The sequence below is a fragment of the Cuculus canorus genome, chromosome 20 (genome assembly GCF_017976375.1).
Source record: "Cuculus canorus isolate bCucCan1 chromosome 20, bCucCan1.pri, whole genome shotgun sequence".
NCBI lineage: Eukaryota > Metazoa > Chordata > Aves > Cuculiformes > Cuculidae > Cuculus > Cuculus canorus.
In genome coordinates this window covers 2,617,601-2,639,386 of record NC_071420.1, presented here as the reverse complement: position 1 = coordinate 2,639,386, position 21,786 = coordinate 2,617,601, and the positions used below count along the sequence as shown (strand labels likewise).

The following is a 21,786-nucleotide window of genomic DNA, read 5'->3' as shown; positions in this document are numbered from 1 at the left end:
CACCCACCCAAGAACTCTTTCAGCCTGGAAAACACAGGTTTTCACTGACAAAATAGCTGCTAAAAAAAATGCCTGTGGGGGTTATGGCAACCCCCTTTAAAAGCATCAACGTGAATGGCACCAACAGGCTGCAATGGTCCACCTGCGCTGCTCTGGAGACCCACGAGCAGGGACTCGCTTTGGGCTGCGCTGGGCAAGATCCAAGCATCTCCTCTAGCATTTGAGAACCACTTTAGGTCTGAAGTTGTCCCCATGATGCACAGCCCCAGGGACGCCTGGTGCTGCCGGCACAGCCCCCACCCCACCGCCTGCCTCCGTTCCTGCCGGCCAGAGAGGAGCCACAGCGGATCTCGAGGGTGATGTCACTTCTACCCCCTCAGCGTCGCACGTGCGGGCCAGATTGCATGAGAGACAAACTCCAAAGTCAAATATGAGCTTACACAAACATCTCCCTCCCCCCGCCTCGTCTCCCTCCTTTGTGCTGATCACACAGTTGGCAGCTGGAATTTAAGCTGTAATATAGCTCAACTGCTTTGGTTTTTCGGCATTCCCCAGCCAGCAACAAATGTCAAAAAAAACTGGTGTCATTTACTCCTTCCATTTAATTTTACTTAGGAAAACGTACTCCTTTAGCATCTAATCTCACTCACTGCTGAGTAACATCAGCTTCAGGGCTTGGAGACGTCTGCCAGCTTGCAGGATCGGGCCCAGAGGCCAGCAGCTTGGCCAGGCAGTGGTACCACTTTGCTCATCGCAAAGCAAACTTGCCTTGAAATCACCAGTAAAACGTATTTACTTTCATATGAAATTTGGGGAGTTGATTTAAGAGCGCTCCCTGTTTCGCCAAGGTATCAAATGTCATACGATGCAGTGGTTGCTATGGCAACTACCCTTTTTATATTGAATAGTAAATGGCTACGAAAAAGCCACATAATTTTATGGTTGCTCCCAGGGGATCACATAACTAATATAAAATCTCTCACTTTAATATATTTTCTGCTTCTTTCTTCCTTCCTTCTATTCTTTTTAAAGTGAAAAAGCCTTTGAGCTGAGCCTGGCCCGCGTCCCGCACTGGGACACTGAGCCGGGCAGGAAGGACCAGAACAAACCCTGACCGCTCAGTCTCCCACATGGAAAATACAAAGTGCTGATTAACGAGTCTCATCCAGAATCACAACCATTGATGCAGTTGATCTCAATTAATATTAAGAGCATTTGATGGTAGCGGCCATCCCAAACCTAACTTTTCTTTATGAATAAATGGTTCAGAGTTGCCACACAGCATCAGTGCTGCGGTCGCCGCCGCTGGGCTGCCCCGGACAAACCAGACAGGTCCAGGGACGACGGTGGGAGCGCAGTGCCACTGCCCCGGGACTGCTGCCCTCGTTGCAGCCACCTCAGGAGCTTACGTTGCCCCAAAGCCAGCAGTTAAAATCATAGAAGCATTTAGGTCAGAAAAGACCTTTCAAACCACCAAGTTCAACCAAATAAAACACCATACTCAGATGACTTCTACAACAGATGAAAAGTTAGCTCTAAAATCAACCAAAGCTCATCCTATTTATTATCAGTCACCTCCAGGAAGCAATTCACCTTGCTCTGCTTAAAGCCCGGCTGCCGGGCAGGGCTGCGCAGGGCAGGGCTGTGCCGCAGGAGCCCCGAACAGTGGGAACAGCCACCTTCCAGGCAGCCCCAGCCCTGGCGCTGGGCTCCTCGAGGAGAAGGCTCCCGAACCCACATGCTTGTCCTGGCAATCTGCACAATGGGGGAAAAAAAGAAAGGCTGGAAAATCCTGGGAAAAGGTTCAACATGAGCTCAGACAAATTGTTCCTTATGAGAAGGCCAACGCTGGGATATTTTTTTCTTATTTTATGAGTTTTTTCTCAGTCCTTTTTCATCTAATGTCAGCTGAAATTCATGGTAGTATTTCCTGGACGCTCAAGAGAGCTTTGGTGTGGACAGAACTTCTCCTTCCACACCAGCTCACGAGTATGTCCTTCTGGATGGACAGGACAAGGTGGACCCGGGGCTGTGACCCTGGGACATCCCCTGCTCTGCCATCCTAAACACCTGCTGCACCCCCCAAGGCTGCTGCGCGGCCGCTCATCACCTGCGCACACAGAAGGTCTTTGGCACACCCTGACACATTCACTTGCCCTTCTCCAGCCCAGCTCCCCACCCAAGACTCGAAGATGATTTCAGGATCTGATTCTAGTTAAACGCTACTAAAATCCACAGCATTTGCCTTATATAAACCAGTAATGTACCAATAAAAAGATTTAACACAAGAGATGTAAATCTTCTTTTCAGCCCTGAACTCCACCGGTTGTTTCTTACTCAGCTATTTAAATTGCACACTCGGATCCCTCCATCCCTGGGAAACACACACCAGCACACAGCTCCGCTCCGTTCTTTTCTTTGCAAGAACAAAACAGATGAGAAAAACTTCATATCAAGTTTTATAATTGTTTTGGGCACCTCTATTTCTCAGGTCAGCTGTGAGACATTTCCTAAAATGGATGATTTAAAAAAAAATAAAAAGAAAACAACCTTTTTATCTCTGTTTTTTCAGCAGATTTAGTGATGCTCTAAGAAAAACTCTTCAAGTTTAGGGCTGGGCAAAAGGGTTTTTTTCCAAGTTTTAAATGGACTGACAAAAAAACTAGCTTAGTAACAGGAGATACATACACACACATAGGAATTTCTTATATATATATATATATATGAAAGAAATCATATATATATATTAAACTCTATAAATATACATATATATAAGAAACCATACATATATATCAAATAAATCTTATATGAAAAAGAAATTTTTGTCTGAAAGTAAGTCTGTGAAGCTGCTGTCTTGCTCCAGAGATGCTACAACACTGCTTTAAGTGAGGACACATGGGGGTGGGCAGCACGGCCGTGTCTTTTCCCACCAGACAGGGCTTTGCCAGGGAGCTGCATCCCCCAGAGCTGCATCGAGGCTGAGGCAGCACACGAACCTCACCCCAGTGCCCGGCAAGGAAAATGCCTGGTCACACGCTATAAAGCAAACAAACAAGAAACGTACCTAAATAAACCCCATAATGTTGCTTGGGACCCGTTCTTAAAGTTCTGTCTTTATCAAGACAAGAGGATGGGGTACACCCTCCGTTCACAGATGCCAACGAGCAGTGTGGGAGCGCTGCTCTGCCCGAGGGAAGGAAGGCTCTGCAGAGGGATCGGGACAGGCTGAGGCCGCTTGAGGGGCGTTCGCAAGGCTCAGGGCCGGGTCCTGCGCTTTGGTTACAACAACCCCATGCAAAGCCTCAGGCTTGGGGAACGCCGCCTGGAGGGAAAGGCCTCAGGGTGCTGGTTCCCAGCTGGCTGAACACCAGCCAGCAGCGGCCAAGAAGGCCCACGGCATCCCGGCTGGGATCAGGAATAGTGTGGGCAGCAGGAGGCGGGAAGGGATCATCCCCCTGTACCCAGCGCTGGGGAGGCCGCACCTCGAACCCCGGGCTCGGCTTTGGGCCCCTCGCTACAAGAAAGACATTGAGGGGCTGGAACGCGTCCGGAGAACGTGACAGAGCTGTTTAGTCTGGAGAAGAGGAGGCCGAGCGGAGACCTCATGGCTCTCTGCAGCTCCTGGAAAGGAGGCTGCGGTGAGGCGCGTGCCAGTCTCTCCTCCTAAGGAACAAGCGCTAGGATGAGAGCAAACGGTCTCAAGCTGAGCCAGGAGAGGTTTAGACTGGATTAGGAAAAATTTCTTCACCAAAAGGGTTTTCAAGCACTGGCAGAGGCTGCCCAGGGAAGCGGTTGAGTCACCATCCCTGGAGGTGTTTCAAAGATGGGGAGATGTGGTGCTCAGGGACACGGTTTATAGGGGAAATTGGCAGTGTGAAGTTAAGGGTTGGACTTGACACACTTAAAGATCTTTTCCAACCCAAACGAGACTATGAACCTACTAGGACATCAAGCTAATTAAAGTGCCTCAGTGTGCCTGACGAGCGAGACAGGAAAACACTAAAACTGAATTAATAGAAAATAAGAGCGAAACCCCAAGACAAGGGGAAAAATTAAGGCATTCAGTGATAATCAAATAAAAGCAAGTGTGCAAACAATAAATGTGGAAACAACTGACAAACTCATCAGCTTGAAAGAGTAAAACAGCAAATAGATTATTTGGGTCAAGAAAAACAGGAATATCACTAAAATCTGACAGATAGATATCCTGTAGCTTTAAACCTCAGTAGGTTTCATCTCAGAAACTAAAATAATCCCACACTTTAAAAGTAGATGAAGTCCATTATGGCAATTAAAAAGCATCTCAGCAGCCAAGGAGCAAACCAGGTACAAGGTATTAACATAACCAAGCTCGGCAATAATGTGTTGGGTGGAGATTAAAATCAAATCTCTACTGTTATTTGTCACAATCTCCACTTCTAATCTTCCTTTATTGTCTATTTTTTTTCTCCTCAGAAATATCTTTATACATTCTGTAAAAAAAAGAAAATATTTTCCAACTAATCTGGTCCCACCTGAAGACTGCCAGAAATACTGATGAGATGCTATCACCCTTTCCAAGCTGGCCTGGTTGCAGAATCCCACGGGAAAAGTTGGTTCCTGTGGCAGAGGTTGAGTTTCAATGGTGTTGTTAACAACAGCAACAATAAAAGTAGAAACCTGTGATGTGATGTGCTTCTCCTTCTCTGCTGTTTTCTGGTGTTACTCCATGCCTATAAGTGTTGGCCTTAAGTGGCTCCTGAGCATTCCTGCCTAAAATCGGGGGGAAAGGGGACTTGAGACCAAGGCAGAGATTTTTTCCAGATATATTGCAGCTTGTGAGACGGGCTTCCCTCGGAGCTGCCATCCAGCTCATTGTCAACTCCTCTGGATACTCTAAATCCTATTCCAAAGGTCCTCAGGAGAAAGATCCTAGCAAAGCTGGACTCCTGCACTGCCAGCATGTCTTTGGAGACACCTCCAGGAGCCACTGACCCACAGCCTTCCCTGACGCCGGACCAAAAGCTGGCACTTTTCATGGCTATTCATCTCACCACTGCCTGAAAGGCATCCTCGTGTTCCCCTTAGCTGTCAGGTACAGTGTAAGACCAAATTAAAATCAGCCCTAATTAACATCCTCTGCTTCTTTGCAGCAGCCCTTGTGTTTAAGGATATTACTTAGCCCTTGCTGCTTGGCTTCACCACCTCTCAAGGTACACGAAGTACCTTTCTGTACGTTATCAGGTACCATCAGCAGGTGGCCCCCACAAAATCCCATGGGAGCAGCAGCCCTTCCCTGGCCAGCTCTGCCTGCTGCTCCTGCAGCACCTGCAGCCGTGGGGTTATTACCGCTATCTGCGCTATTGCCCTAACGCAGGCACTCGTGCTCAGCACTGCAAACCAAAAAGAAAAGAGATGGGTTTTCCTTCCAAGAGCAGCCCCAGCAGCTTAAACAATACCTTGAGCCAGGAGATGAGGAAAAGCCCGAGCAGGGAAATAACAAAAAAGCCTGAGTAACTGAAACGAGCCACGTAGGAGAATAATCTCACTGCCAGTCTGAGCTGAAGCCCCTCAGCAACCCTCTCTTCATGCCCCTTCAGCAGCTTCACACCCCCCCTGAGCATCCTTCACCTGCTGGGCTGGGAGCAGGAGCTGCCTGCACAGCTCTCTGACCATAAGGACCGTCTCACGGGCGCCCTCCACCTCGCTGTTTACATACTTGAAACCTCTGAGGAAAGTGGAATTCCATTCATGAGCATTTATCACTGCTGAGATACTTGCCAGGACTCACCCAGTATTTCCCCACGTGCCCTGAACTAACCTCCCGGAACAAACACGGGTGTTACATTGTCCTTTCCAAAGGAGAGGCTATTTTGGTGCATCACCTACGGCTGTGAGCACCTGCAATGATATAACCTGGTTCGTGATAAAGGCATCATTCCCATTTGTCATCCAGAAAACAGAGCTAGGCGCATGTCAGGCGGAGTACAGTGGGAATGGGGAAGGGATGCGCCACCCTCGCACAGCTTATTCGCACTGAAGAGGGTGTCTTTGAAGACAGAGTACGTGCAGCTGCCTATTATTCTCGTGGCATTAGAAAGCGAAGCACTGGCTCTGCCAGAATCACTAACTCTGTCACTCACCAGCGCCACGTAAATCTGAGGCTCTATCAGGCTGATTATCTCTGCATGTAAAGATTTGAAAATACATAAATTAAGATTTTACTCTAAGCATAGATGGCTTACAGTGCTTTCTTTAGGATCAGAGAGATCTCGCCATAGCTAAACGCTGCAGTGACTGCTGATTTCTTAATCCATGCTCAACATGAGCATTTCTCAGTTGTTAAGACTGGTGTGAAAGAAGCCTTTCACAGTTAAAAAATCCCCCAAGAGGAAAATATACAGCCCACATTTTCAGACCGTGATGCGTGAGTTGGGCACAGGCTTACCTGCCACAAAACCTGCTTGACCAGAGGGGTTTGCAGGCGGATTACAGAGCTCTGCATTTAATTTCTTCGTATATAAAATCTGCATTTTTTTTATTTGTCTGCATTGAAAAATGCCTCCCATGTTTCTGACTGTAAATAATAATTTATCGCAATAGATAGCTGGCCAGTAGGAGAAGCAGGACTGAGCTTTTTGAGACTGAAGAGGAATGGTTGGTGGCCGGGTGTCAGAAAGAGAGGCTTTCCAGCACCGCCTGAAAGGCATCTCCTCCCGCCAGCACAGTAAATAATCTTCAATCTGCTTCCATGGATTACAGCAAGGGCTTCAGCCCCTTGGCTTATTAATTAAGCTGTTTAACTTACTTATTTTAAGCCTCAAATGTACCTACACTTCTCTTTATGAACTCCGTGAGGCGACTTGTCCCTGACGTTAAGCAGCTATTAGAGCACACAGTCAGGGCGTAGATTCACTTTTCAATGAATACATTGAAATAATGTGAAATTTCTGCCTGCCTGTATTTCAGGTGAGACCCCAGGTGCCCAGGAGCTACGCTCAGAGGAGCTGTGCCCCACATCCTGATGCTTTTACCCTTCAAACTTGTGTCCCCTCCACGCCATGCACAGCATCTGGGGACAGGGATGGAGCACAGCAGCTTGCTCTGCTCCAGCTGCGTCTGCGATCCTGAGCCCATAAAATCCACCAAGACCTTCTTGCAAGAATCCCATAACACCACGTGCGCTCAAGCCTGATGCTCAACATTAACCGGCAGGGAAGCTGGAAGAACTTCTTTGCCTTTTTTTCACCAAAATAGCATCTACCAAAAAAAAATCCAGCAAAGGAATATTTAGCACAAAGATATCATCACCCTTCCTGCCCGCAAAGAGCAAGCGGTTTCTGTCTGAATGTCACGCATCGGAGCACAGCAGGGGCTGCAGGGGATCACTCACATGCAGCAAAGAGCTGCCAGCAGGGCTGGGCTCTGCAGGGTTTTGGGATGCCACGCACACCGGAGCCCAAGACGGTGCGAGCCAGGCAGGGAGCCCGGCATCACGACACCTGCGTGTGCCCACAGCAGGCAGGGGTGCCCGCGGGGGGCAGCCAGCATCGCTCTGGCTGGGCAGCTGCCCACAGACCAAAAAACGCACCAGCAGCAGCCTGCAGCAATCATCACTCCACATGGTTTTGAGGTTTGGAGAAAATCAAATACAAAAGGAAATGACAGGCAGGCAGCCTTCACTGGAGCACGAAAAGGCAAACAAACCCTGTGGGTTTTCTGACTTGTTTTTCTTAGGGAGCTTTAAGAGACCGTTTGCAATCGCTGGGAACGAATTCCTAGAAATGAGAAGCTGTTATTATTCATAATGCAATGGCTTCGCTGGAGAGCCGCGGGCAGAGCTGGGAGGACTGTGCCACGCCAGGCAGACCCCTCGCAGGCACTGCCGGTCTCAGGGACGCACGCCGCCCGCGCAAGAGCAGCAGAACAGCTCGCAGGATGAGCTGCCAGGAAAATTCACACTCTCCCGCTACGGAGTCTGGGTCTCTCCATGACTACAGCAAAAAGTGGAGTACCACCTCTCTAAAGAAGATGATTAATTCAGAAGCTTAACAGGGAACTGCCTGAGAAGAGGCTAAATCCCATTTAGCCAGGCAGGTTGTTCCAAGCCTAAACTGCACAGCGAGGCATTTAAAACAGGTTATTCCAGGCATTTTCCCAGCAGCATAAGGTGCTGGGCTGTGTATGAGGCAGAACAGCTCGCACGGCATGAGGGGACCAAGCAAGGCTCATTCGGAACACATCCACTGCATCCTGCTGCAGGGATGGCCCCAAAACGCAACCCGGAGTCCCCTTGTGTCACTAGGGAAGCTCTGTGGGATGACAAACAGGCTGTTTGTTAAAGCAGGGGAGAGAATCTTCCCTGTTAAAATTGCAGTTAAAAAAAAATGACAAAGTCAGGAAAAGCAAACATTTAAAGTTACAAAACCAACGCTGCAAATCCTGTTTGGTTTACGGCCACATCGAACATCCTGTATGTTTTATGATTTACATTTTACAACATAAACAGTCATATATTAAGCTACACAGTTAACTAAGAGAAAAACACAGGAGTAAAAAAAATGCCACGTGCAAAGCAAGCAGGCTGGAACAGCTGCTGACACCGAAACACCGGCTTTTGGGGCTTTTATGTAATTTTTACTGTGCAGCCCTTAACACAGTTGTTTTCATTTCCGTGGTGCTTTCTCCCTTAAAGAAGAGTGAAGGGGAGAGAGCGCCTGTGATTAATGACATCAGCATTAAAAGGCCCTGATTAGTCTTTGAAGTTCACACATGTTTCATTGGGGTCACTAGGTTGGGGAAGAGGGTCAGTTCCCGGCACTGCTGACGGCTCCTCGCAGGGCTGGGTTATCACGGTGTCACCCTGCCAGAGCCCGGCTCTGCCGCGGCAGCGACACGCAGGATCGGCACGCTTGCTATTTGAAGTGCAAAATTTGCAGCATATTACAAACACGGCAAAAAAATCCGGATTTTTAAGAGTGTTCTAAGCTGATAGGGTCATCCCACCTCCCGAGTTAACCCCATAAAGCTCCACCTGATTCTGCTGTGTCAGAATCACACTTTCTATACGACTTTAGGTGCCACCAGGACAATTAACTGCACGTGAAAACCTGTTCTTTAGAGGCTTGATGCATGATGATTTTGAGCAAGACAGATACACCCCTTCGCACTCTGCATCTTTCTTTGGGACCTTTTCACAGCCCCCCTCACCTTTAAACCGCTGCTGCTTATAAGACTGGCAGGTTAGAAAACACATTTGATGATATAAAGTAGATTCTCTTACCTGTAGTAGTAGTAGTAGTAGCTGACAGCACTAAACCTAAAAGGATTTTAAACTCTGTCTTTCCTTCCTCCAGCCAGCAAGGTTTGTTTATTTTTACGTGACTTCCAGCTCGGACTGTGCAAACCAGACAAGTCTGTATTTTTACAAGCACTACTTTGCCTGTCAGGTTAGAAGGGCCCTTGTGATGAGATATTAAATGCACTGTAGTAGATAACTGTGTACTACCCACTTCTGCATTTGCAACACACACGAATTAAGGTTTTCCAAACAAAATACTTCATCGTTTATAGTGCTGCCAAAGCCTGGCTTGGAAAATACTGAGTTTATGCAATGTGTTTCAGTGAGCTGTATGCACAGCGCACAGCAGCAGCCGGGCTACAGAACCCACAGCGCTACCTGGAAAGTTCCTGGGCAGAAAATAGAAGGTCGGTGGCATCCGGCAGGCAACGACTGAGCAAGTCAGAAGCTGTGTTTCCAAGACCAGGCAAGCACACACGAAGCAACGACAGCCCCCCTCCCTCAGCATTATCCACTCCCCAGCCAGCTGCATGGGCAGCACAAAATAAAAGTGACCCCTCGCTATGACATTAACTCCAACATTCCAAATAGCATCACAGCCCAGACACAAATTCAGCATCACAGGCCCACCTCTGACCAAACCCCTTGCAGAACATCTCTCTTACGTGTCCAAAGGGATCCAGGTGGTTGTTGGTGAGTTTTAGCTTCTGAAAGGACACCAGCTGCCGCATCCAGTGTGCTCCTGTGGCCGGTGAGTCGGGATGAACGTACAGCCGCCCCGGCATGGCCGGCTCTGCCTTCCCAGCCACCATCCTGCAAACACAGCGGTTACAGATTGCATCACCTCAGCAGCACTCACCAGCCCCAACGTAGGAGAGCATTTTGTCCCTGGACTCAGCTCAGCAGCCCTCCCACAAGCCCTGGGGGTCATGCTGGGGCAATGAAGGCTTGGAGAGGCTCTTGCTACATGCGGGGTTTCGAGGCTTCTTGGTTCAGCATCGGAGGCTGGCAGAGTAACCTCGTCTCTGCTCCCGCACGGCACGTCCTTGGGGGCAGTGTTTTCAAGGAGGAAATCTCACCTTGGTTTTTGGCCTTCAAAGACATTCTAGAAGGGGAGATGATCTCACACACTTCCCCAGGAGAAGTTACCCAAGGGCAGGAGTGGGTACCACCATGGATGCACAGCCTCTGTAGCCAGGGAGGGCTCCCACAGTCCCTGGTCAGGCAGCAGCACCGTGGGAAGGGGCTGCTCCCCACTCCAGAGCTCCGTGCTGCCCTTCTGCCATCTCCCCTTGCCCCCACACCAACACCAACTCTCATGGACACAAGACTTAGCCATGAGACACCGCTTAATGACAACTCCTCCATTACTGCACATTGTTCTCCTCTTATAAAACACCAATGAGAGCAACATTACCAAAACCAACAGAGACTTTCCAGCAGCAATAAAAGGAAAAGGAAAAACAGCTCTAGGGCTGGCATAAGCTAAATTAAACAACTATCCATCATCTAGGGATTAATGTTTAAAACACCAAGCGGCCACCATGCCATAGAGGCCCTCGATCCACTCCTCTTACCCAGAGGCACTCCAGGACAAAAGCGAATGGAAAAGGGATTTTTTAAAACTAGAGCAGTCCTAATACACCAGTAAATTATTACTGTTTTATAGGATGTCACCAGGCTCACTCCCATTTAGATGACTATGAGATTTTCCATAGCTCGTCTTTTCACCAGGCAGCACTCAGTGGAAAGGCTTGGGTTTTGGAAAGCACAAGAAAATAGTCACAGTGAGGGACACTGCCAGGCATGCTTGGGGATAAACATCAAAAGAGAACACAACATGCTTCCTTCATCAGAAAACAAAAGTCCTTGCTGCCTCTTGGGTAAGTAACTTTACCATCAAAGGCACAGTGAAGGGAAGAATAACAGAAGAGAAAGAAACTCAAGAGGAAGAATTAATTAAAAGAAAAAAAATGGTCGGACGGATCTGGCATTGGACTGCGATAGCAGGAATTCCTGCTCCTTTTGATTGCCAGATCCGTGTGGCTGAACCATGGCTTTGAGTACACCACCCCATGTTTTGCTTTATAGCCGATCTCCTAAAAGCAAAATACTATAGTAGAAGAAAGGAATTAAAAAAATTTCTCGACTAACCTAGATACCTACTTTTTAAAGCCAAAATGGAGCGTTAGATCATCTGCTCCACCCTCTGGTACAATGCAGTCTATGCTTTACCCTCTTACACCTGCACATGGCCGGTTAACCTATGCTTGGCCTAAAGCATCTCCTTTGAGAAGACATCCAGTCCTGAGCACTTTGGAAATGGACAATCCACCACCTTCATTAGCAGTTTGTTCCAGCAGTTAATCCCCCCGCCTGTTAAGAATGTTTTATTTTGTATTTGTCTGTTTTCAACTTCCAGCTTTTGGCTCTTGTATCTACTACAGCTCCACTAAAGAGAGCTCTAGGATGTTGGCATCCTTCCCGTGGGAATGTATGTGTGTTGGTTTCTGAGTTTGCACAGTAAACGGTGGATCCAATTACAATTTTCTTATGGAAAAAAAGGCAAAAATAAGTGTTCTCTTACCATTTATTGTCGCAGAACTTATACCGGTGGTCATCAGCAGGGACGATGTCGATCAACAAGATGTACTTGGTCTTGGGATTCATTCCGGTCACTTTAACCTTGTAACTAGGAAACATCCTCCTTAGGAAAAGCAAAAGGTTAACATGTTAGCAAGCCTGGAGCAGCGCTGGAGCTGATGGAAAATTGGAGCAGCACCCCAAAAGGCAGATCTAGCATGTGATGAATTCACGCTACGACAAACGAGCTACAAAACGTTATTGCTGCTCATACATAGCCTGAATGAATCACTCTTTTTACAAAGCATGGGCTGCAAAAGCCTGGTGCAAAAATGGGACAAAAATATGAATAAGGGTATGTAGAAGGGAGTCATGCATGGGTGGTAGAGGGATACGGGGAGCATCAACACATCCCTTCTTATGGGAGGTGTGGGCAGGGAGCCCTCGCTACTCCAGGAGGCTCCACGTGGCTTAGGGAAATCTCAAAAAATGCAGATTTCTTATTGTCATGAAAGTCCCTAAAAAGGCATGAGAGCTGACTACACTTCGTAAGAAACTAAGCATGTGCAGCTTTCTCATCCACACACTCCCAATTTCCATGACACCAAGTCCTACGCAGTTGCTGAACTTCAGCAGACTGAAACCTGAGGATCAGTAAAGCCTAGGGGGAGATTAAGGGTTAAACCCTGCAGTGGTGCACTGCTGCTCCTCTGGTCTTTCCGAATTTCCCAGATTCAGAGCATACCCATTAAACCTTGCTCCAGCCAGGAGCACTGAAGGGCTCCACACTGAAAATGTACCCGTCCCACCGATCTACCATCGACTTTAGTGGACACGTAGCAATCAACACCAAACAGGGAACGTTGCGTAAACCAGTGCAGCATTAAAGAACACTTATGGCTATGTTACACATCTAAAGAATCTTTGCGATATTAAAGAATTATTTTTTAAAGCTATCAGCATGAAAACAGCACATACCATCACGGTCTGGTCTCACAGTCTAAAGGATAGAGCCCTGGTGGATATGGGCACTGCCATGGGCTTCCCAAGCCCTCAAGACTGCATCAGGAGCCAGGATTTGTAGGATCGGGCATTTTATATCCTCAGAGTAACTGTTTTCTTGGCTCAATCTTCCCAACCTCTTCCTACCCCAGTAAAAAAGCTAAGTCCGTTGGGCAAGCTGGTTCACCACAGCCTTCAAGCAACTCGCCAGAACAGAAAATCCTCCTTTCCACCAGAGCAAGGGGACGGAGGATGAGAATTGCTACATCCTAGGGTTATTCTAATTACCCTAATTAATAACGGCCCCAATTCTCATATCATTTCTCCATGGGACATCCAGGCCACTTTGCCCCCGCGCCCGACCGCGCTGGCCCAGCTCTGCTGCACCATTTTGTCGCTGCTTGGGGAGGAGGTAACAAAATGGGCCCTGTTCGAAATCATTTCAATTGACTCTTTTAACCACCCTGCATAAATTCCAGATGTTTACCATGTAATTAGCCGGGACTAAAAAGGGGCGGTTTACCAATGTCCGTATTTGATTTTCATTCATAAACTCTGCACTCCTCTTAACCTTGTCCTCCTACAGGTAAGCACCTGGATAAATACAGTGGGACGTTTCAATTTGCGAATGCATAGCCCAATTCACACGTTGAAAAAAAAATTGCATAAGGAATCCTACCTGAATGCCAAGATTTATTTTTTAAAATTAGGTATTAAAATGACGTTTCAAAAATGAAACTAAAAAAAGGGGAGAAACTTACTAAAAACTAGAAATGAGATGGACACAATCTGACAGTTACTGTGTGTACAAAGCAAATGTCCTGCATCAGGGAATTTTATAACATCTAGCTTCTGAATTTCTTTTTTTTTTCTCGATCATTTAATTTACTGTAGTACATCCAAGCTGCTAAAGTAGCCGGACTGATATATTGTAAATGTTAAGTGCTTTTTTAATGGCATTTAAAATTAAGCTTCAGCATATGGAGTTCATATAGCATGGACATGCCTCAGTTTATAATGTTCTTTAGTATAGCCCTCTAAAATAAATACAAAGAGCCAAAGTACTACTATAATATATACAGCTGAAATTCTTTAAGGATAACAAATGGGGACACACATCTGATTGAAGGTGTTGCTTAACTTGCAAACCGCTCGGTATCTCGCAGTGGTAGCATTGTACTCGGCAGTCGAGAGACCCAGCTACAACCAAGTTTGCCAACTCTCCACATTCTTTTCCAGGAAAACACAGGGTAGATTTTAGTAATTTGGCTGCGCATGGACATTTCATCATTATTATTAGCTGCTGCATTTTGGTCTTTAAAAAAAAAAATATGCGACTAATGTGCTGTCCAGGGACTTGTCAGTTTAATTTTCTTAATGAAAACATATTTCCCAACCCCTTGGCAGAGACTCATTTAGTAAATATCCCTTTGCAATATGATACAAACATGGGTTGTGCATTTCTGGTGGGAAGGCATGACAAACCAAAGGGATGGGTCCAAGAAAGTGCAGTCATAGAGTTTCAATTAAAAAAAAGGAAGAAAAAAAGAAAAGAAATGACAAGAGAAAGCATCTAATATCATGTCCTGGCCTGTATTAAATGTCCCGCTTGAAAGAGTGGAGCAGAAAACCATGGTGGAGGCACCGGGCTGCACCAGCCCTGCCCGGGAGCGGGGCCGTGCCTACAGTGGGTCTATACATCTCCCTGGGAAGAGGCCAAAAACCTGCCTGCTTCCCCATATTTACTCCAGGTCAATGGATCTACTCACAGCCATGGGCTCTACGCTCAGCAGTAGCTTTGCATAACCATCCCTTCTGCCAAACCTCTTGGGCGGATGGGCGTCTCCACAAAGGATGCTTCACTTCGGCCAGCTTTCCCTGACAATAGCTTGCTTCATCGCCCATTGCCCGGGGACCAGCAGCAGCAGAAGAATAACCCAGTGCTGCAATAAAAACTTGCCAGCGTCTTGCCAGGCTCTGGGAAAGCTCATCCTGGCTTTGCTGGGAGGTCTGAAGCAAAACCCAGGCGGATCCATGTTTTACCCACCCTCCACAACTCCAAACCAAGAGAGCGCCTCACTGCGCAGAACCTGGTTACAAAAAAAATGGTGAATTTGGGCCTTCCCAGGGAATGAATCCGAGCAGGCGGCGTCTGACCCTCAGTAACACCTCCTGCATTTGGAGGCGGCTGCAGCCCTGCCACGGCTGTGCACACGGCAAAGCTCAGCCCATTTAAGCGCTGGGCACATGTGCGGCACAGGAAAAAACAACTATTAGGTGAATTTTAAGCCCCCAGTAATCAGGAGATTAAAAGCAGCAATTCCTGGTCTCAACATCTTTTGCTCAAACCCAAAACCTGGTCGGACACAGTGATCCGGGGCTGTGGGGCTGCCCGGTGTCGGCTGGGAGCAGCCAATGCCCCTTCTGTGATCGGCGGGTGAGCTGCGCCCTTCGTGTGGCTTTCAAAAAAATAAGCCCAGAGAAGTTGTTTTGGTGCTGTTCTCCCACACCCCAGGGATGGCAGCGGCGTCTGCACACCCAGAGCATTCGCTGCAGCCCTGGGAGCCCACAGCACGCCTGCGTGACATCCCGCCACGCACGGGGGATGCAGCCAAGCATCAGCCCCGACAGCCTGAGCTGCAAAACATCACCAGTAGACCCCAGTTTTGGATTCATTCAAAACCCACTTTTCTCTCCCTCCAGCTCAATCCAGTGCAGAAAGGACCATCCAGACTCCTCAGCACCATCCTGATGGCCTCCTACACCCTCAAAGCATTCTCCTGGGTTTAGAGGCTCTGACAGGCACGTTTCTCCCTCCCTCCCCGCGCTGGCAGGGGGACGGTGCTGCTGTGTGACCGCAGCAGCTCTCACTGCACTTCAGAGAGGAAAAGTTACATCAATTTTTACATTCACACGAGAAAGCTGCCCTCGAAGAAAGCAATCGCAGGAGAAAAGCTACAGTGCCTCCCCTCCTGTGCAAGCAGGACATCTGATACAGCGTTAAAATATCACAGCTTGGCATCCAGTTGCTGGGAACGGAGATGCAGCCTGATGCCCTGAGGAGGGCAGAGGGGCTGCAGAGACCGCGGCAGTCACCGGAGTTTGGCACTGCATTGCCACAATCCCAGCTAAACCCTTCCCCACAGCTCAGTGCAGATGAAATGTAGCAAAAAAACAGTAAAAGCCAGGAAAATAAACATGCAGCACAATTCTGTAGCCCTCCCAAGCTTCAAAGATGATGTGTGAGTGAATTATTTGTTCTGATAATGAAGCAGTCATTGCTTAGCTAAGTTTATGCTAGGCACATTTTATCTCTACATGATATTCACAAATTGTTTTAAAATGAACTGTTAGAATAAGCATCTCTTGTTTATTTATTTATTCTATTACTATCCAATCCCTTCAACCATGAGGCAGTTACTGACATGGAGCCAAAGCTTCTATTATGTTCAAACAAACTTTAATTAATGTGTAATTGGTTGGTTGGATTTGGAAGTAAGTGATAAGAGGAAAGCTTTGGTTTTGTTTGGAGCAGCAGTTCTCAGCCTTTTGGGCTCCTCGGGCTTGGCCACTTTATGGGCATCTTAAATGTGTTTTAACCCCCATACAAGCATCCCAGGTTCATCCTGGAGAGATGGGTAACTGCAAGGCTCCCAGGTCCAATAAAATCTTACTTTTGCGTAAGAGACAGCAATCCAGTGCAGTCAGAAAAGCCAAACGCATCAGAGCTGATCAAAGAGCTCAAAGCACTCCTTTGGGCACTGACTGCCCCACACCACACTGCACCCCAGGACCGGTGTGTCCCGGGGACGCTGGCTCATGCTATGATGCTACTGGGTGATGAGGCAGCCTCTGTAAACCCTTTGAACCTCACCACCCTCCTGCTCCAAGGATTTGATCTGACCTTCCTTGTTTAGCTTCAAACACCATTTCTGATGGTCCCACTAACACATTAGCTGGGAAGGGGTTTCTCTGACTAGAGTGCAGTAACCAAGTTATTGGCAACTCAACTGATATTTCCATAGAGAAAACTACATGGAAACAAGACACCCAAGTCCTGCTGGAGCAACTCAAATTATTTCCTCACCAAAGACCACTGGTGCTCTCTGAAGCCCATGGGAATGCTTGGACCGGTGCTCAATGCACATCCCTGTGGTGTGGATGGTGGTTCAGATACCACTGACTGCTTCCTTCTGTCTTTTCAGGGGGTAAAAATGTCCCACAGCCCTTCAGCAGTCCACTGATTTTCAAAAGGAGTTTTGAAAGACAAAGATTTCCAAAAACAGATAGGGATTTTACAATCCCTGGCTTTGGAATAGTCAATTAAAGTGATGACTGGATTTACAGAAGCTCCTCTATGGCGCTCTCTGAAAAACGTGATGCTTAAACGTATTGTGAAAGGATCAGAAAAACAAGAAACCACTCAACATCTTGGCTAACAAGCCATGTCATGGCTGAAAGACCACCTTTCTCAGAAGCTGCAGTGATGGTTTCAAGGCATTGAGGCAGATGACATGCCTACAGCCCTGATAATGACTAATCTGGTCCCAAATTCTTCTTGAGAATTGGCCATGGCTGCTTAAGGATGCTTCCCCTCATCTTCATTGCTAGGAGACAAAGAAAGGACTGGTGTGCAGAGGCTTCAAGAACCATGTTTCCATTCTGATGACCTTTGTTCTTTTTTCCAGTTTCCCTTCTTCTGACAAGTATTTCTTTCACTGACTTAAAGCATCTTTAAAAATAATATTCACCAGGGCAGATTAAAACAAATTTGGGGATGTCAGCTGTTTCTTCTAGCCTTTTAAATGGCATTTCCTTTTTGATAGATTCTTGCTTTCAGAAAATACTTTAAAGAGATCAAAGAGTTTTTCAACGGGGTCCCATTTTCCCAGTGTATCCTAACCCTCAGTCCCTTATTTCTCTTATCACCCGCGCCACTCCGCTATGACGCTCTGTATACAAAGTAAGAGCAGTTAACTTTGAAGTGCTGGATTAGCCCATGCCAGATCCTTGCCTCAGAATAACAAACAATACAGGTTCAACAGGAGTTCTCATCAGTAGTTCATTTTTCAGCCCCAAATTCACTGTCACTAACACAAGCAACATTGAACTCTCAGTCTATGGACAGATAGGAGAGATTTATCTGGTGGCAGGACCATGACCTAGTGATGAGAAGGTCAGACAGTTAAGAGATTTTTATATTTTGGAATGGTGAGGTTGTCCTGGCGAGCACATCTAATTTCTAAATACAACATTGTTTCTCACATACTTGAGAACTGGGTTAGCTGGATGGCTGCTTTCATGCTATAGAGACATTTCCTCTCTTTGCCCCATGGTGACTGGACACACGGGCAGCCTTCTTGCCGTGGGATGCTTCCCGAGTGCTTTCATTTTGCTATAACTAAAGTTGAGCAGAATAGGTCCAAACGTGCCAGGGGATGGGAGAAATGTTTGCCCGCAACCTCCAGCAGCACAGCACAAAGGTGCCTCAGAGAGAACCTGTGCAAGAGTGTGGCCAACAACCCAGCCTTGTCCCTCCTTGTTGCAGCCTCTCCAGCTGTGCAGGCTCCATGGCGACTCTTGGAGGAGCCTTGGTGTGGGTGCCAGGCCATGTGCCGGCTCATCAGTGCAGAGAAGGAGGTGATCTGAAGCCCTTGAACCTTCACCACAGGGGCAGAGCTCTAGTGATGGTGGGGATCTTCCCCAGCTGGTTTGGGCTTGACCAAACCCTCGCCTGCAACCACGGCCAGCATTGCCACATCTCCAGCCCAAAGGCAAGCGGGGAAAGCTTTGGGAACATCCTTAACCATGAGCATCCCATATTTTTAACAAACTAAAAGCAAGAATTGCTGTTGGAAGAGAGAAACATATTAAAAACTAAAATCCCATCCCTGCCCTACTCAGCATGCACAAGATCTGCCTTCCTTGCCAAAGCTGTTGGCATCTTTAGCAGCACAGCCAAGAGCCATTGGAGTTTGTTCCCGATCCTTTCTCTAAAGGCAGGAGTTTGCCCTAACAGGGTAATTCCAGGACCCCAAATTTAGGACTAAGCAGGTCAAACATTCCTTAAATATCTACTTTATTTCCAAGTTTTAAATTGATGGCTCACATTCCATCGCTGATCTCGGATATTAAGGTTTGCTTTTGGATCAAAAACTTTTAGCAGAGATTCTTGTAACTGCCTCAAAAGATTCTGGACAAATATTTCCCTTTAATTGTAATGAGAACTGGGCATCCATATGCCCTACAGAGCCATGGAAAATTTAACTTTTAAAGGATTATTCACAGAGGAAAGCTGCACCAGCTTAGCCAAAGTATTTATACTTCTTCAGACCTTGATGTCCCAAAAACTAGTTTTATTTTGGTTTACTAAACTTGATTAGGAACAGATTTTTTTTAAACTGAAATAAGCCACTTTTAAAGTGAAACTTGAACATCTAAAGGGGGTTTGCATCTTTTCCACTCGTGTAAGCTGCTTTATTGATTTTTTTTTTCCCCTGTGCAGTATTTTCCTACATATGGTCCTTGAAACCTGCTACCATAAAGACTGAAACCATCTTTGTACCTGTGCACATCCTGCACTCCAGCCAAAAACTCAACTGCAGTATCTCAGCCTTCTGTTCAAACCTCTGGAATGGTTGTGCTACCATAGAGGAACAACACATTATTTTCTCTTCAGTAACTGTTAACAAAAACATTACCAGACATCCTGTGAACTGGTATTTTTTATCGATTAGCCATAAGCCACATCAAATCGTTTGTTCTTGGCAATATCTGGATAGAAAACGCAATGCTGCGAAGGCTGGCACCCTGGAAAAACTAGTGAGCAGCTAGAGCTGAATGAAGACTAGCAGAAAGAAAGACATCCTGCACCAGGAAGAATATGTGAGTGAACATTAATAAGGGCTGGAAGATGAGATTTCAGAAAGAACATGAGAGACAAAGTGGGGTTTGCCACAAAGTTGAAAAAAAAATACAATTACTTGGTTAAATAATAGAATATAGGAGCTAAAAGATGAAATGGGAAAGTAAGAGCTAGAATGAAGCCTTTCGTTTGGTTTGTGCGTTCCCCACCCCTCAGACAACCTCATCAGGACGGAATGGCTAAATTCCAGCAGGAAAGGTGCGCTCCTCGCTGGGACACGGGCAGAGGGGAAGGGGTTCACACGCACGCCTGCATCCCCACCCTCCAGCATCCCCGGTCCCCTTCATTACCACCTGAACTTATCTATTTAAATTGATTTTGGAGCACCTCACCGCCTGGAAAATGGGGTTATTTAGTCAAAATTATACGTCAATAAATAAGAGGATTTGTGAGCAATGATTCCGCATCTAGAAATACAGGCATGCCCAACTCCGTGCGGGGGCTGAGGGTCTCCAGCCGCGCCGGGAAGAGGAACCGGGAGCGGGGAGAAGAACCGGGAGCGGGAAGAGGCTGCTCGGAGGAGCCGGGAGGGCTCACACCCCCCAGCCCTGCGGGTTCATCCGCTCTCTGCCTCCCCAACGAGCAGAACGCCCCTCGCCAGGGGCAGAAATCGGGTTTCTACTCTCTCGCCGCCGGTTTCGGCACCGGCAGCTCCGGGCAAAGACGGGGCGGGTTTTACCCTGCACATCCCTCAGCTTTCGAAAGCCGGCAAGAGAAAACCCTCTGGAGTAGAAATTCTTAATTAGAACAAACCTCAGCTGGGAGAAACAAGAGAAGGCTCTGATTTATGGGCCCCGGCGCCCCATCCTCGGGGCGCTGCGCTGGGCAGGGTTTTATGTCTGAAGGAGGCGAAGGGTTTGATGCAAAGTTCAGGGAACTTTGCAAACATAAACTTTTTATCTTTTGACGATCCTTTTAATATAAAATAATCTCTTTTTTTCCCCCCCTCCCACAATGAAGCAGGAGAACATTAAAAAGATAGCGACTGCATTTTAAAGATGTTTCCACTTTATAAATCAAGCTTTCTTGGCAACAACATGATTTCTGTTTCAATGCTGAGGTTGCTGTGTTCTCCTAATGTCTCCTACAGATCAGTCCTAAGAGGGAGTAATAATCCCCCAAAGTAATTCTCAGCCCTAAATTCTCGGTAATTTATAGTTGCCTCGTTCTGTGGAGCGCTACAAAGAACGAAACAAATGACTCCCCTCTCCCCCACCACTAAGTTATCAATATTTGCCTTGTTTATACAAAAAGGCTATTTTACACCATTGCCATGGAATTAACGCTTCCGCTGAGCTTTACATTTCCTCTCCATTGAGTGAGCTTGTCATTAAAGTGACTTTTTTGTTGTTGTTGTTTGAAATTTTAAAATCGGGCTTCAATTTCTTTTCGTTTGTGCCCCTCGAGGTCAGACAGACCGACATTTAAGTGATTTCAACCAACTGCATTCAGGGGCATCTCTGTGCCTGCTGGGAGGGGGATTAGAGTCCTAATTAGTGCCTGCAATTAGCCGCTCTCCCTCTTCTCCCCCCACCTCACCAACGCTAAACGCAAGTGCATACAAATCTCCGTTAACCATCATTTTTTTTTTTAACTGGGTCAAGAGGAGGTTTATTATTGCTACTCCTTATTTAAAGAGCTTGGGTAAAATAAAATCTACACGAAGTAATAATTTGCATTTGGTCTTTGCGGGACGATGAGGGGCACAGCCCGGCTTTGGGGCTGCCCTGGTCCCTGCGCAGCCACCAGCGGCTCAGCCCGAGCCTCGCTGGGAGCGGAGAGACTTAAGCGACAGCGGGAGTTAAGCCTCTCGAGTTTTCTGCCCTCCTCACCCTCATTTATTCTGTTCGATTTCGCTCTCGGTGCTGCTGGAGAGCCCGGCCCGACGGGGCGGGCAGAGCCGAGTCCCGGCCCCCGCGCATCCCCCGCGCCGGCTCCGCTCTGCAGCGCTGCCCGTTGCGCTCCCGCGGAACGGGTTCCAGGGCTGGCGAGCCTT

General features: G+C 47.3%; 1 protein-coding gene across 7 annotated transcripts in view; it reads right to left on the bottom strand.

Annotated features, from left to right (window-relative positions):
* TBX4 (T-box transcription factor 4) overlaps positions 1–21,786 on the bottom strand; it is a 50,293-nt gene that overhangs the window by 13,312 nt on the left and 15,195 nt on the right. For all 7 annotated transcript variants that reach the window (XM_054085164.1, XM_054085168.1, XM_054085166.1 and 4 more), the window contains 2 exons: positions 11,868–11,987; positions 9,946–10,093 (listed from right to left, as the gene is read on the bottom strand). In XM_054085164.1, the coding sequence (XP_053941139.1) occupies positions 9,946–10,093; positions 11,868–11,987 (268 nt within the window). The remainder of the gene's footprint in view (positions 1–9,945; positions 10,094–11,867; positions 11,988–21,786) is intronic.